The 14,220-nt window shown below is 34.7% G+C and overlaps 1 protein-coding gene across 1 annotated transcript in view; it reads left to right on the top strand.

Annotated features, from left to right (window-relative positions):
• FSIP2 (fibrous sheath interacting protein 2) overlaps positions 1-12,946 on the top strand; it is a 94,793-nt gene extending 81,847 nt beyond the window's left edge. The window contains exons 21-24 of the mRNA XM_063085975.1: positions 4,903-4,949; positions 8,152-8,195; positions 11,469-11,538; positions 12,810-12,946. Of these exons, the coding sequence (XP_062942045.1) occupies positions 4,903-4,949; positions 8,152-8,195; positions 11,469-11,538; positions 12,810-12,946 (298 nt within the window). The remainder of the gene's footprint in view (positions 1-4,902; positions 4,950-8,151; positions 8,196-11,468; positions 11,539-12,809) is intronic.
• Positions 12,947-14,220: the final 1,274 nt, after the last annotated feature.

Here is a 14,220-nt window from a genome sequence, read left to right as displayed (position 1 = left end):
ATTAAGACATTGGAATGTATTGGAAGACAAAAAATTAAAAGCTGAGGGCATTCATTAATGTTAGACATGGCCTACAAGAAATGTGAAATAATGTTCTTCTAGTTGAAACAAATGATCTAGATGGTAACTCAAAGTGATATGAAAGTATAAAGTTCTCTAGTAAAGGTAAATACATAAAAAAATAAGAAAACAGTATGACCATGATTTTGATTTATAACTTCACCTTTTATTTTCTACAGTATATAAAAAACAAATGCATAAAACATAGATTATAAATCTATGTTGATGGGTACAAAATATATAAAGACATAGTTTGGGACCTCAATAATATAAAGGGTATGGGGGCAGATCTATAAAGAAGTAGAGTTGCTGTATGCTATTAAAGTCAACTTGGTATCATTTTAAAAAATGTTGTCATAACTTTAGGATGTTATATGTATACAATCCCTGTGGCAACCACAAAGAGAATATCTGTAGAATATAGATAAAAGGAAATGAGAAGGGAATCAAAATGTGTCACTAAAAATCATTCACTACACATGAAGGAAGATGGTAGTGGAGGAAATGAGGGAGAAGAAAGCTATAAGACACAGAAAATAAGTAACAAAATGGCAAAAGCAAGTTCTTCCCCATCAGTAATTACTTAAAGTGTAAATGGATTAAACAGTTAAATCAAAAGACATACAAAGACAAAATGGATTTAAAAAACAGGATCCAAGTATGTTTTCCACAAGATATTCACTTTAAATCTAAGGACACATATAGGTTGGAAATGAAAAAATGGAAAAAGACCCCCCATGCAAATAGAAACCAAAAGAGAGCAAGTGTAGCTATACTTATATGAGAAAAAAAAAAAAGAATTTAAGTGAAAAATTGTTACAAGAGAAAAAGGACAGTAATAATGCTGAAAGGGTCAATTTACCAAGAATTTATAACAATTATAAAAATAAACAGATGGTCCCCAACTTATGATGGTTCAACTTATCATTTTAAGTGTATTAAATGCACTTTTGACTTATGATATTTTCAACTTATGATTAGTTTTGTCAGAATGTAACCCCATCATAAGCTGAGCGGCATATGTATGCACCAAGCATCACAGCTCCAAAGCATATAGAACAAATTCTGTCAGAATTGAAGGGGAAAATAGAAAGCTCTATAATAATAATAGGAGACTTCAATAGATCAGTTTCAATACTGGAGAACAATCAGACAAAATACCAGTAAGGAAACATAAGATGTGAAGAACACTATAAACCAATTGGGCCTTAAAGACATATAGACAACACTCCACCCAACAACAGCATCACACAGTTTTCTCAAGTGCACGTTGAACATTCTCCAGGAATACCCTATCTCAGGCCACAAAATGAGTGAATAACTTTTAAAAATTTGAAATCATACTAAGTATTTTTTCCTCTAACAGTGGAATGAAACTAGAAATTAGTAACAGAAGGAACACCTAAAAATTCACAAATATGTGGAAATTAAATGACACACTCTTAACTATGGAGTCAAAGAAGAAACCATAGAAGAAATTAGAAAATATTTGAGATAAACAAAAGTGAAAACATAACATACCAAAACTTATGGAATACAGCAAAAGCAGTGTTGAGAGAAATTTAGAGTTGTAAATTTTTTATTGAAAAAAGATCTTATACCAGCAACCCAACTTTATACCATAAAAAACTAGAAAAGAGCACACCAAATTTAAAGCTAGCAGAAGGAGGGAAATAATAAAGATTAGAGTAACAATAAACAAAATAGACAATAGAAAAACAATGCAGAAAATCAATAATACCAAGAGTTGACCTTTCAAAAAGATCAACAAAATTGACATTTAGCTAAACTGCCAAAGAAAAGAAGATTCAAATAACTAAAATTATAAACTAAAGAGGGGACATTGAAACTGATTTTACAGAAATAAAAAAGTATTATAAGAGAGTACTATGAACAATTGTATGCCAACAAATTCGATAACCTGGATGAAATGAGTAAATTCCTAGAAATGCACAACTTGCTAAGACTGAATCATGATGAATTAGAAAAATCTGAATGTATCTATAACTAGGAAGGATATTAAATTGATAATCTGAAACCTCCTAACAAAAAAAAGCTAGGACCAGATAGCTTGACTGGTGGATTCTAGCATGGTTTTTAAAATAATTAATACCAATTCTCAAACTCCAAAAAAATGAAGAGGAAGGGAATGCTTTCAAACTCTAAAGGCCAGCATTACCTTGATACCAAATCCGTACAAAGACCCTGCAAGAAAACTACAGACCAATATCTCTGTTGAATATTGATGCAAAAATTTTCAACAAAATGTTGGCAAATCAAATTCAGCAGCATGTTAAAAGGTTTATACACCATGACCAAGTGGGATTTATCCCAACAATGCAGGGGAGTTTCAGCACACATAAAACAATAATGTGATATACCACATTAACAGAGTGAAGGGGAAAAAAACACACACACACATACTCACTCATCTCGATTGATGCAGAAAAGACATTTGACAAAGTGCATCAACTTTTCATGATAGTATCATTCAAATGAGGAGTAGAAGGAAACTACCTCAACATAGTTAAGGCCATATATGAAAAATCTACAGCTAACATTGGCCTGACTGGTGAAGTAGTGAAGACTTTTCCTGTAAAATCAGAAACAGCTGCAACAACAAAATATGTTCACTTTTACTACTTCTACTCAAAATAGTACTGGAAATTCTAGCCAGAGAAATTAGACAAGAAAAAAGAAATGAAAGACATTCAAATTGGAAGGGTAAAAGTAAAATAATCTCTGTATAAAAGTATGAAACCCTAAAGAAACTTTAAAAAAATCTTGTTAGAACTGATAAAAGAATTCAGTAAGGTTGTTAAATACAAAATCAATATGGAAAAACCAGTTACATGTCTATATACCTACAATGAACAATATAAAAGGGAAATTTTAAAAATTTTAAGCAGAATAAAAAACTTAGAAATAAACATAACCAACAATGTGAAAAACTTGTATGGTAAAAACTACAAAATGTTCCTGTAAGAAATTAAAGAGGACCCAAATAAGTGGAAATACATGTCATGTTCATCAACTGGAAAATTTAATGTCGTTAAGATGCCAATACTACCAAAAATGAGCTACAGATTCAATGGAATGCCTATCCAAATACCAACAATATTTTTTGCAGAAATAGACAAATTCATCCTAAACTACATTGGAAACTCAAGGGACCCTTAATAGCCAAACTAGTCTTTAAAAAAGAACAAAGTTGGGTGTCTCTCACTTCCTGATTCTAAAACTTACTGCAAAGTCACAGTAATCAAAATAGTGTGATACTGATATAAAGACAGATTTATAGGCCAATGTGATGAAATAAACAGCCCAGAAATAAACTCTTGCATATACAGTCTAATGATTTTTGACAAGGGTGCCAAGACCATTTAATGGCGAAGTGACCCACTTTTCAATAAATGGTGTTGAGAAAAATAGATATCCATGTGAAAAAAAGTGAAGTTTTCTACCTTTACCTTACAACATATGCAAAAATAACTCAAAGTGGATCAGAGATCAAAACATAAGAGCTAAACCTCTACGATTCTTATAAGAGGACATAGGAGAAAAGCTTCGCAACATTGGATTTGGCAATGATTTTTTGGTTATGACACCAAAAGCACAGGCAAGAAAAGAAAAAAAATAGATAAATTGTATGTCATCAAAATTAAAAACTTCTGTGCTTCAAAGGACACTATCAAAAGAGTGAAAAGTCAATCTATGGAATGGAAGAAAATATTTGGAAATCGTATATCTCATAAAGGATTTTTATCCAGAATATGTAAACAACTGTGGCTCAACAACAACAAAAACAAACAACCTGATTAAAAACTGTGCAAAGGACTTGAATTGACAGTTCTCCAAAGATATACAAATGGCTAATAATCACATGAAAAGATGTCCAACATTACTAATAGAGAAATGCAAACCAAAATCACAAGATACTTTAAACCTATTAGGATAGTTGTTATCAAAAAGAGAGAGAGAGAGAATGAGAGAGAGGAAGAAAGAAAATAACAAGTGTTGGTAAGGATACAGAAAAATTGGAACTCATGTACATTGATGGTGAGAATTTAAAATGGTACAATGGACACTGTTGAAAACAATGTAGGGGGTTCTTGAAAAATTAAACACATAATTACCACATGATCTAGAAATTTCACTTCTGGGTATATACCTAAAAGAACTGAAAGCAGGAACTGGAACAGATATTTGTGCAGTCCTGTTCACAGAAGTATTATTCACATAGACAAACAGTGGAAGCAACCCAAGTTTCCATAGATGGATAAACAGATAAACAAAATGTGTTATATACATTCAATGGAATATTTTTCAGCCTTAAAAAGGAAGGGAATTCTGACATGCTATGACATACACCTTGACGATATTGTGTTAATTGGAATGTCAATCACAAAAAGACAAGTATCACATGAGGTCCTGAGAGTAGTCAAATTCATAGACACAGAAAGTAGAATAGTGGTTTCAGGGGATGAGGAGAGAAGGAGATAAGGTGTTAGTGTTTAATGGCTACAGAGTTTCAGTTGGGGAAGATGAAAAGGTTCTAGAGATGGACAGTGGTGATGGTTGCACAACAGTGTGAATGTACTTCAAGCTATAGAACTGTGTACTTAAAAATGGTTAGGATGGTAAATTTTATGTATATTTAACTAAAATTTATGAAGTGCAGAAAAAAGTCAATTTAGAAATCATTTTCACTTGATTTGGTATCTCAGTGGCATACTATTCCAGGTTTACTCCCATATGAGGAATGACTGATAATTGTTTCACTTACCCAGTAATTCATTTATTAAATGCACAGAAAATAATGTTCTTTTTCTTTTGTTTTAGTGAGGCTGATGATTGTAATCCTGATACAAGGGCTAAAATATTAGAAGGTTGGAATCTTTTTTCTTAACTAAGAGAGTATTCAAAAGGAACTTTGTTTATTACTTTGATATTTTTTAGTTATCAAGCTTGAAGTTAGTGTTTTTTGGTTTCTTGTGAGTAAATTTACTTTTGGAAAGTGATTCAGTAGTATATCACTCAAGTGTTAAAATCAGCCAAATACTTTGCTTTATTGTTATAAAGATTTCATTAATGATTTTGGTATCAAAAATATATTGTGGTATTATGAATTTACATTTACCATGTTCCTGTGAGAAATATTCACAAAATAAGGGTGTATTATAATGATATTTTGTATCTGGATCACCCAAGCTACTAGAATTTAATAATTTCTTTTCTGCTTCTTTTGTTATGTTTAGCTCTACTAAAATGTGCGAAAAGCCTTTTAAAGCAGAGCTTATTTGCTCAGATTAAAATCTGGCTAAAATGGGCCTCATTTTCTTTTTTTAAACCTCTGTTAGTACTGACTCCTTAGAACATTTGTTAGGGTTTTTTGGTCTTCTATTTGTTGAGACCTCAGAAGATCAATGTGGTTCTGACAATGACAGCATGTACAAGAGGTAAAGTATCATGTTTACTGTAAAGTGGCCTTGAATAACAGCACATACAAAAGGTAAAGTGTCATTTTTACTATAAAATCACCAAGGTTTATCATGACTATTTCAAACTTGCAACACACTTCAAAAAACATATTCTCTCAACTTGGATGTGGAAATCATTTTCACTAAGATAATCCATAGAATAGCAGTAAGTATGTCAGAATACCATGCACATACTATAACCAGTAGGTGTCAAAATAATCACTGGTATGATTTCTGAATTGTACAATCATAGGCTGTTAGGCTCAGACAGAGACTGCTCAATACAACTCTCCTGATTTTATAGATGAGGGAACACAAGCAAAAACTTGTCCAACATCACTCTGAGTCAAAAATAGAGTTCAAGTCTGGTTCCCAAGTCTACTGCCCCTAAATTCAGTATTCTGTTTTGTCGTATCCAACTTTGTTGTGATGATCATGCTTAGCTTGTGTATCCTTCAGTAATATTGCAGCTGTCCAATTTGGTCAGTTATTTATTCATTCATTCAAAGATTTGCTGAGCATCTCCTTTGTATTCTAAAATCCCATGTGTGAACAAGACTGACAAAGTCCTCACTCTCATGGAATTTATATTTCAACTTGGGGTGGGGTGTCAAAGAGTAAGGACATAAGCAACATAACTCCACACATTGATAAGTAAAACAAAATCCCATGTCATTGCAATGGCTTACAAAATTCTACATCATCTGGGCATCATTCTCAACCCCTATTATTTCTCTAACTTTCTACTTTGTTTCTCTTTCTTGCTCCTGCACTCCAGCCTCCCTGTCCTCCTGCTGTTCCTCATACATTACAGGCATTCAATGTCTTTTCATTTGCTGCTCCTCTTATAGGGCTCTTCCCCCCTGCATCTGCATTGCTCATTCCTCACCTTCAGATCCTTGCTTAAGTGCCACTTTATCAGTATGGTCTTCTCTGATCACACTCTCTGAAACTGCAACTTAAGTCCCACTGTAGCACTACCTATCCCACTTCTTTGCTTTATTTTTCTCCTTGGCACTTATCTGACAGACCATTTGTTTTAAGTATTTGTTTTCTGACTCTCCCTTTCCAGAATATAAGCTCCATGAAGGTGGAGATTTATGTATGTCTGTTTACAGCTCTGTCCCTCAGAGACCAAAACATATGGTATATGTTTTGGCATATGGCATATGGTAGATGGAGGCATTTAGTGAGATAGGAGAGTCTACTGAGGAACTAAGGGTGAAGGGGTCAGGGGGACACAAGAATTCCATTTGGATTACGTTGAGATCATGGTATGTCTTAGATACTCAAGTTGAGACATCACATAAGCAATTGGATATTTAAGTCTGGACTTCAGACAAGCCTGAATAAATAAAATCCTAGTTTCACAGACTATACAGTAAAAATCTCAACATAAATCTGAATATCTGGGCCCATCAAATATTAGAATTTTTTTGTGTCTTTTCATCAAAACAACTTCCTAGTTTGTCCTGGAAGTTTGATAGCCTAGAAACTTAAAAACTCATGTTTGGAATGATGGCTCTAGAAATAAACCCAAGTGTCCTTAGTCATTTAAAAGCAAAAATTAGTCCAATTATGTGCAATATAGAGTAGATTCAGACACTTTAAGAAGATTATCAACCAACAATGAAATTTTACTAATTTTGTCAGATAATTCAATTGCTCCCTCTCATATTTTAGGTAATTGAGGTTTTACTGTAAATTTTTTCCCCCTAGAATCTACATTGGCCCAAGATATAATTCAGAGAGCAATTGCTTGTGTTGGCTCTTGATCAGTACATGTGTATAAAATGTATAGTTTTTACATATATGGTATCTCATTGTATCCCCTTGTGAGACAGGCAGAAAGGATAGTCTCATTCCCATTTCTACATATGAGACAACTGAGAATCAGAGAAGTTAGATTTTATTTGCCAACGTTCACACAGCTCTAAGCAGTGAAATTAAGACTCAAACACAGGTTTCCTGACTCCCCAGCAGGCGAGTTGCCTCCCTAGTAGTGGGTCTTTGTGTAATTTCTCTCACAGTGTCACTTCTATCTCATTGGCTGAATTTCTTTCTCTGATATTTGACCTCTCCTGGAACTCAGGCAACTTTTAATTCCATAGCAATTCTACCAGATTGTCCTTAGGTATTACCTCAAAGCTCTCCGGAGTCTCACTAGAAGTAACTATTTCATAATATCAGCACTTTCCCCTTTATTCTAATATCTGCTTTTAATTAAGTATGGACAAAGAGTGTTAGAACTGGAAGGGCCCTTCGGAATCATCCACAGGGTAATCCTCATTTAACAGGTCGACAAACAGGCCCATGGAGATTGTATGGTTGTGCACAGATGTGTAGCTGCTAATTTACAGAGCCTGCCTCTCCTGCTACATTACACTTTATGTTGTACAATTTCTAAGTGAAGGGCTAAGACATGCCCCAGCATTCTAGGGCTCTCACCTATGTCAGACTTGTGCCCATTGTCTACATGCTAAAAATAAAGATTTCTTCTATCAGCCCAAATTCTATGATTTTTTGGTAGAAAAGAAGTAATAAGATCAAATTTGTGTCAACAAAAATATATGCCTCAGAAAAAGACTATTTTCCTTTTTTACCCCTACAGAAAATTCTCAGGGACAAAAGGCAGAAAATGCAAACAGTGTTAAGGTAAATATTTTTCAGTAGTCTTTAACTGGTACACACTAGGGTCCAATTGGGAATAGACTAGTTTTCAAAGTCCAGTCAGGGACTGTGTGGTGTGATTTGAGAGACATCAGGAAGCATTCCCCTGTTCACAATTCCTTCACCCCCAGATCTCTTCCCCTGAGGTCTGTCCCTGGTACGTGAAAATCCCATAGTCAAAATTTTCACATTAGTGGTAAGTCAGCATTCCTTGTTAAAGTGCATAGGGTGAGTAACTGATTTTCCCTAGCACCTAAGTACAATTCCATTCATTAGCTCTGTTACTCCAGTCTCTGGAGAAAAGCCTAGAGGGAGTGAGTCACTTGACCCTGTCTGAGGTGGGGTAGACCCAAGTAAGGGACTTTGGAGAGGTAGGGAGGGAACAGAAACTTCAAAGGGGGGGAGGGGGGCTTGCAGGAAATGATTGCTGATTCCACCACCTTCTCTGTATTTTTAAGGACTGACTCTTTATAGACAGCTTTCCAAAAGGCCCACCTACTCCTTGGTGTGAGTTCAGGAAATTTCCTCTTTCTTAATCTTTCTTTGGAACTTTTTAGTGAGGAGAGAAGCTACAAATCCTTTTCTCTGTTTTCTTCTCTATTTTTTACCCCCTTTTTAAAATCACACTATCTCTTTTTGGCTCAATTTAATCACCCTTCAAGCAGGTCCTCTCACCTCCATGTACATATGATTCATCAATTATCCAGTCATTTCTTAGTATCATGATATAGCACAATTTTCAGAACCAATTCTTAAAATCCAATAACTCAGACTTAAAGTAATTTTTGACAAGTTCTCAAAGATACTGGGTTAGTCCCCCAAACAACCTAATCCTCATTTATGAACATAAATATCTATTTAACAGCTTCCAGCTTCAATAGGCCACACTTTTCAAAAAGTAAAATCATATGACAAGAAAGGGGAGATGCTGAGGCTGTAGTCTGGGGACCTGTTGGTACTCCCTGTGCCAAGCTGCATTTCTAGCTAATCTGGACCTATTCTGCTCTTTGTCTTTTCCCTCATTTGCTATCTTTTCCATGGTAAAACTGCGGTTAAAGTTGTTATCCAGTTCAGTTCTCACTGATTTCAACTAAAAACTCTAAACAACTACTAAGCATTCCAAAAAGTAATCAACAGCAGGAATTTGGGCAGGGAAATCAAAACTCAAAGAATAACCAATACCATTGTGAATCCTGGGTTTTTTTCTTATATTTCCAGACTCAGGAAATCTCAAATCATGGAACTGCATGGAGGGAATGAATAGAATAAAGCTTCAACAGAAATCATTGCTTTCTGACCTGAGTTAGGAAGGAAATTCCTGTAGGATGGAGACTGTGGGGATTCTCCCCACTTACTTTTCACTCCCCCATGCCTTCCCTCTGCCTCAAGGCAAGTTTTGGTCATGAAGTTGCATGGCAGTGTCAGCAGAAGCTGCTGAGGCACCACCTAAAGCTGTGAACGAAAATTCTTTTCTTTGACCAGAGGAATTACGAAAAGGGTCCCAAATTGCCTAAAGAGCATTGGGTGAACTTGTTATTTTTTTCTCTACTTCCTTTTGTCACTTTACTCCAGAGGGGAATGCAGTCATGTGAAGTATGAAACAGCACACACAGTGGGGCAAGAGCCACAGCATTCTAGCCTTAGAACTAGAAAAGGGGGCAGCTGAGAGCCAGGGACACTGAGGGAAATCCCAGAAAGGAAGGGCCTTGAAAAAGGGATCCCCTAAATCTGTTTATAAACTGTCTCCTGAGCTGTACATACATGGAACCAACTTGAAGTTATGTAGACAAAAGTCTTTGAGAAGAAAAAAATGTCTTGATCGACACACACAAGGCTACTCAAATAACACTACAAAAACTTTGAAAACTGAGATTACATAGGAACCACAGCCATACTACTTTCAGATGTGTGGTCTGAAAGTAATTGGGTTGATTGCCTACTTAAACAAACAAACAAAAAAAATCAGCCTTCTCCAAAGAATTTTAACAGTGTTGACAATCTCATAACTTGTTTAAAATGCCCAAGATACAAATTCAAAATTACTCAGCACACAAAGAACAAAGACAATATCTACAAGAAAAATGACATGACATGCCAACTCCAACATAGCCAACATTGTGAAATTTTCAAATAAAAAACTTTAAAGCAGTGATTATAACAATGCTCCATGAAGTAAGGGCAAACACCTTTGAATCTAACAAGCAAATACACATTCTCAGTAGAACTTAAGTATATTTATTCATCCCAGACACATGATGTCTGCCTTTTGCTTTTAGGTCAGGGATCCTCAACTCTAATTTTCCCACATTAAAGTCTTGTGGAGCATTTTTTAAAAATATATCAACCCTTGCCCCACCCTCAGGGATTCTAATTCAATTGGTATTGTCCCCAGGGAATCATACTTTAAAAAAAAAAATTACAGATAACTTTAGGTTACAACCAGGGTTGAGAACCAATGTTTTAAATTGTCTCTGGTCCATTTTATTCCTCGGATCTCTTGTTTGTAATATCTTAATACATGAACTTCTTAAAGTTCTTGCAGAGGAACTACGCTAAAACTCTTATAATAATATCTGTTGCTATCTATGTGACTTATACACATCACATTTCCCTCATGTTACATATTTAGGCCTTACTTCATTGATTTTTCACTTTCTTTTTTAACTGATAACATTATAGAATAGCCACACTGAAGCCCAACCACTTGTCTCAGGCTATTTTATGCCTCTCTGGGACAACTGTTGCACCTGTATTCAAAGAAGTGATAACGGTCTACAGAGTAAAGCCAGTATCTGAACCACATTTCCAGCACTTCCAGGTCTACAAAGCCACTTTTCCTGACCCCACAATGGCTAACATTTCCATAAAAAACATTAGGAGTTATGAAGTGAACATTCTTTTTCCTTCTCCCCTATTGTTTGTTTTATCTATTTTCAGGAACTTACTCTAGTTCAGCCAAGGGAAGGAGAGGGATGGAAATGGAGTTGGCATTTCCTATGAGTTAATATGGCTGAGCCTTTGCCTATCATTTAGTGGTAGCCAAGGTTAACTAATGTTCATGACAAGGACCAATTTTAGGCATTGTAATTGGTAAAAATTGTGAGCCTAAGTTTCACAAAGCAATTTTTTGAGACTGCAGAGCACAGATATTATTTAAGATCCTATAAGGTTGTGCTCCATCCCTTGAGGATTTTTAGTTGTATCTAGTGCTTAGTGTGCAACAAAAGACTAATTTAGTATTTCAATTTCCCTTGGCAGTTTATCACCATTTTTGAAGGATCCAAGGATGTTCTTGGCAGTGTATATCCCTCAAAGGAAGTCATTTCAGGTATAAAATATACCACCCGTTTAACAACTAGTATGATAAAGCTCTCAATTACATCGTTTTGAATTTTGAATTTTTGATGATTTACCCTCCTGGAATGAGTGGATCTTCTCTTGCACATTACCAATATGGAATGTAAATAATTATTCTTACTATTTATATAAATAGTAATTTGCTGTTTATTATGCAGTTGCTACTTTAACTTTACACCAAAGAGGCAACAGATAATGTAGCTAACATTTATTAGACATCAACTATCCACATTTTATTAAAGAGAAAAGTGAGATTCACTAAGGAGGAAAATGACAGTAGATTATCTAAGGTCACCACACATCTAGTAAGCTGCAGAGCTATGATTCAAATACACATCTGTCTAATTTAAAAGCCTAAGCTCACTGTAAATCATCATAGTTCACACACACAAATAGTTACAGAAGCTAGATAGGTAATACAAACAGGAGCAGCAGGTTGAGCAGGGGTCTAAGGCTAATTAAGAAAATTAAGCCATTTAATTAAGAAAATATGGGTTTTTAATGTCATGTGTATTTTCACGTCCTATCACAACCTATTGCAGAGTATAAGAAAAATACATAAATATAAATATTATTTGTCTTTACTTTAGAATATAATCATTTTGTTAAACTAAGATATGATATTCTCCAAGAGCCTCATGTGCTATACAGGTAGTGCAAGAAAAAAAAAAAAACCCAAATAAGTATTCTTTTATTATCTACACAGTTCTATCTCACATGACACACACAAAAAAATCACTTGGGGTCAGTCCATGGAAAATTTACCCAAAGTAGGTAAGACATTACAATGTTTTTAATGCACTTCTGCTTCCACTTGAGCATTCTGAAATAAACACCCTCACTATTTAGAGTTGAAAGTTACTTTCCTGTTTAGAAAGTTACTTTCCTGTTTAAGCATTTTCAGAGATTCTTCTGCTGGAAAAAGAGAATTGGGCTTTGCATACCTGACTAGAGAAGCCTCAGGGTGCAGTAGGCATAATAGTGCTATGAGAGTATGAAAGACTGGACCCTATTCCCAGCTTGGACACATTCTTATATGACTGTAGGCGAGGTATTTGACCTTGCCAAGCTTCAGTGTCCAAAACTAAAGATATTCTTTCTGCTTCCTTCATAAGAGTGTTGGAAGGACCAAATAAAGAGAATCTTTAATTTCTGAATTCTAAATCATCAATGCCCTAGTATGACTTGCCTCAATTAAAATGTCTAATAAATGTCCATAATACTTTTTTGCTCTGTCCACAGAAACTCCCAAGCCTAGTACTTCCAGACAAGGATCCAAAATGCTAGCGAAGGTATCTTCAGCTCTGTCAAAGGTGTTTTCCCGATCTAACACCAGTATTCCTAAATCTTCCTCACCATCTCACCAGGATGAGTGCTGAGCTTCTGTACTTGATAAGAGTACGCTTACTCCTTAGAGAATAAAATGGTTTTTAAAGCATAACATAGTGTCCTACAAAGTGATTCTTATAATACAAAATTAAGAGCAAAAGAAAATATGAAAGGAACCTCTGTAAAAGAAGGGTTTGATAAATATTTTTGATAAGAATTTTGGTATAAGAAGATGCTAAGCACTGGTATTATCTGTGTGTCATGAGAGTAAGTGCCTAAACGAGTAATTAGTAAACCAGATTACTCATAGTCTCCACCAGAAAATGAACATGGATTTTTTTCTTTTTACTTTTTGGAGTATGCTATCACCAAGAGGGTTAGCAAATTGAGATGAAAATCAAGCTGAATTCTATGACACAGCTATAAAACAGATTGGCTCACTATTAAAGGCCTATTTAGATGCTCAAATGAAAGTATTTATACCAGAAAAAGAAAATCAGTTTTTCCCACCTGCAGGTAAAGTTTCATCAGTCCATAAAATACTTCCCAGGCAAAAAAGATTGAACTATAATTAAGAGCAGCATCTGGAAGTAGATAATAACTGTAGATATAATACCATATGTGCATAAAATGTCTCCTGTGACTAAAAAAAATCCAAACCTTTTCAAGTAGGATACCTTTTGTGGATAAAATGTTATCGATCAATAAATCATTCATCAGTAAAGTTATTAAATTCTTTATATAAGTATTTTACATGAATATGGATATCAAGACTAAATTGGTAAGAACATAAACAAATAATGGGGAAAGTTTAATAAGATGGCTGGCTAGTGCAGTGATAAAAGAAAAATTTCAAAACCAACTAAGCTCACTACTTTGTGATACGGTTCTAACTTTAGCATGTTTGCATCTGGAATCTAAGGATATTGTTAAAAAGATCCAAAAAGTGGACCAAATGGCCAGCAAAAAATGTCAGACATCATCACCATTTATCCAAAGGCTGACTCACAAATTTTTAGGGAATGTGATATCTTCTATCTAAGATATTCTGAACAGTCCTAAGGCAGAAACATATGAGAAGATTTTGTTTTACAAAGTTGGATTATCATTAATGAAGTTAATCAGTGCAGTTAAGACAGGAGCTCTAAAAAAAGGGATTGTATAGTAGACTTTTTACGTATGGAATAATAATGAAATTATTTAATTGTTGGGTTAGTCTATTTATAGTAATCTCTTCAAACTTGGGTGATCTCAAAGATCATACAAAGTTGTGTAACCTATGGATGGAAGACCTTTTCAAAAATGATAGTTGATGAAAGTAGCT

Source organism: Cynocephalus volans, chromosome 1 (assembly GCF_027409185.1).
Source record: "Cynocephalus volans isolate mCynVol1 chromosome 1, mCynVol1.pri, whole genome shotgun sequence".
Taxonomy (NCBI): domain Eukaryota; kingdom Metazoa; phylum Chordata; class Mammalia; order Dermoptera; family Cynocephalidae; genus Cynocephalus; species Cynocephalus volans.
This window is presented reverse-complemented; position numbering and strand designations above follow the sequence as displayed.